At 50.3% G+C, this 2,843-nt stretch overlaps 1 protein-coding gene across 1 annotated transcript; it reads right to left on the bottom strand.

The window, feature by feature from the left end:
* Window positions 1-159: 159 nt before the first annotated feature.
* On the bottom strand, window positions 160-1,593 carry LOC107081402 (kazal-type serine protease inhibitor domain-containing protein 1-like). Its single transcript, XM_015369586.1, has one exon. It carries the CDS (start codon window positions 1,246-1,248, stop codon window positions 715-717), a length of 534 nt encoding a protein of 177 aa, XP_015225072.1. The 5' UTR covers window positions 1,249-1,593; the 3' UTR covers window positions 160-714.
* Window positions 1,594-2,843: the final 1,250 nt, after the last annotated feature.

Below are 2,843 nucleotides of genomic sequence, written 5' to 3' on the forward strand. Positions count from 1 at the left end.
GATCAATGAACTGCTTTAGATCCGGATCAATGAACTGCTTTAGATCCAGATCAATGAACTGCTTTAGATCCGGTTCAATGACTGCATCAGATCTGGATAAATGAACTGCTACAGATCCGGATCAATGAACTGCTTCAGATCAGATCAGATCAATGAACTGCTTCAGATCCGGATCAATGAACTGCTTTAGATCCGTATTAATGAACTGCTTCAGATCAGATCAGGATCTTTAAATCCAGAACTCCTCTCAGCTGTGGTTGGAGGTTCTGAGGAGGTGATGGTGGAGCTCCTGCTGCTGAATCACGGCTCCCTCTGTTTGTAGAGGGAGAAGGGTGGGGTCCTCAGTCTGGAGGTGAGGGGCAGCAATCCCCCCACCTCCCCATCTGGAGCACAGCTCCTAGAACCAGACCTTTGTTCAGGAGGAAGCTGGCCCCCACCCTCTGTTCATTCACTGAACACTGACTTCATTCTGGTTCCTCTGAACATTCAACCAGAACTGGTTCTGATCCAGTCCTCGTTTCAAAGAACCTCAGAGCTAATGGGGCCAAACAGGATCAATGTTATAGAAACCCATTCATGACTGTTTATGATGCATAAAGCAGGAAGTGTTTCCTGAATATTTCATTTGGTTTAAAACCTTATTGGGTCTAAAATAGTAAAGATCTATTTCCTGAAAAGTTGGGTTGGTTCTGACCCAGAGAGAGAGACCCGTTTTCAGGTGTCGGTACCTGTCCGGCAGGGACCCCTCCCTACGGTTCGGAGTTCCGGGTCGGAGAAGGCGGCCTCTCTGAACCGACACATGTTCCTGTAGGTGGTTCCGTCGCTGCCGCACAGCGCCTCCTGCTGCTCACACACACACACCTCCTCTTCATCCTCTCCTCCTGCAGCGGGCCCCGGGTCCGCCTGGCACCGAAGCCCGGTTCCACACAGACCGTAGAACACATTCAGGGGCCCCGGGTCACAGGCCTGGCCCTCCAGGTTCCCACATTCCTGACAGCATCCGCAGGAGTCCAGAACCAGTCCGGCCCGGCAACCACGGGTCTGCGGACACAGCTCCGGATTGCACGGTCCGCAGCCCTCTAACTCGGCGGTTCTGGTGCCGGTTCTGTTCCTGCTCTGGATCCAGCCGTCTACCAGTTCCTTCTCCGGTGGGACGTATTCCAGAAGGGGGTCTGGGATGGAGGATGGGACCGGTGGAGCCGCCCTGGAGGAGAGCAGGTCCAGAACAAGGAGGAACAGAACCAGCATCTCTGTATCCCTGAATGTTGGTTCTGTTCAGCTCCAGTGAGATGATGAAGGTTCTGAGCGAGGTTCTCGATGTTCAGACCCACAGACACATTCCACTCAAGTCCACAAACACAAACCTCAGAGGAATTCCCAGAACACAGAACCAATCTGGATCCAAAACCTGGAAAGATGAGAAAAAAAAAAAACAGAAACAAAATTCTACAAAACTAAAGAATAAAAAAGCTGAAACAGAACCAGGAGATAAAAAGACCGGTTCTGGAAAACAGAACGAAACGTCCAGAAGAAGAAAAAGTGGAGCCAGAAGAAAGAAGAGGTCCAGCAGCGGTTTGGGTCAGACGGAGTCTGAGGTTCAGTCTGAGCTGCTCAGCACACAGTAGAGTCTGAACCAATGCAGCATGCTGCTTCCTGTCATGCTCTTCAAAATAAAAGCCTCTCTGACTGCTCAGCAAATCCAGCTCCTGAACGTTCAGCTAGAGTTCTGAATGAACTTTGATTTATCAGCTTAAATGGGTTCCTGCAGGTTTAGATGGCACCTCAGCTGGTCGCCACGTTCTGCAGAACCTCAGAACTCGCTGAGGACGGAAGAGAAGGGAAAACAGAGCAAGTTCGGCGACGGTGGGAAGAAAAACATCTCTGAAGCTAATCTGATTTCGGTTCAGACTGGGTTCAATAAGGAGAACAGAACCAAGAACTGACATCAAATCTGATAGAACCGATGAATTTGGTGTTTCTGATCAATTGTCTGTGATAGAAGCTCAGAGCTGCAAACTTTTCCTTGGTTCTTCCAGCAGTTTGCAGGTTTTTCCTTCTACCTTCTGCTCTGCCTGGGATTCCTCCCAAACCCTCCTACAAACACACGGGGAATCCTGAGGTTCAGTTCTGAGGAGAAACACATGGAGAAATAAAGCACACCCCAACAGCAGCATACAGCTTTTATTTTGAAGGGACGCAGCTTGTGTTTCCTGTTTGACTCTTCTCTCAGCAGCTGGATGTTTGCTGGAGTCTGAGCTGACAGCTGCTGAACCCATCAGTCACAGGAGGTTCTCAGGGTTCTCCAGGAGCTCCCAGGTTCCAGGAACATTCAGTTCAGGTTCTCATGGCTTTACCAAATTCTGCTCTCCTTTGGGGACAACAGGAACCAGAAGAACAGATGGATTAACCTGGAGCGGATTCAGCCTGAAGAAAGCTCCGCCTGCCAGGGGTATGAATAATTCTGAGCTGAACACAAAAGCTGGAGGTAGAATAAAGCAGGACCGGAGGAAGGGGCCCAACATGACTTCTGCTCGGGGCCTCTGCTAACCTGTGGCCCCTTTGCTGTTTGGATCTTCCAGGACCAGAACCTGGACTCCACCCTCAGAAACCTGCCAGGTCCTGGTCCAAACCGGCTCCTGATTCCATCTGCTCTGCCTCCTCTCTGACCTCCATGATCTAATTTTAGAGTGTTTCTGTGGCCCCACCCCTTCAAAATAAGAGCCTGAGGAGCCGCAGTAATGACGGGTTTGTGGTTTCCTGCTTCTTTCCATCCTGCAGCCGCCGTTCTTTCCCTGCTTCAGTTTCTGCTCAGAATTCAAACTGACAGACGGGTCAGAATACTG

The sequence above is a fragment of the Cyprinodon variegatus genome, unplaced genomic scaffold (genome assembly GCF_000732505.1).
Source record: "Cyprinodon variegatus isolate N-32 unplaced genomic scaffold, C_variegatus-1.0 Scaffold4695, whole genome shotgun sequence".
NCBI lineage: Eukaryota > Metazoa > Chordata > Actinopteri > Cyprinodontiformes > Cyprinodontidae > Cyprinodon > Cyprinodon variegatus.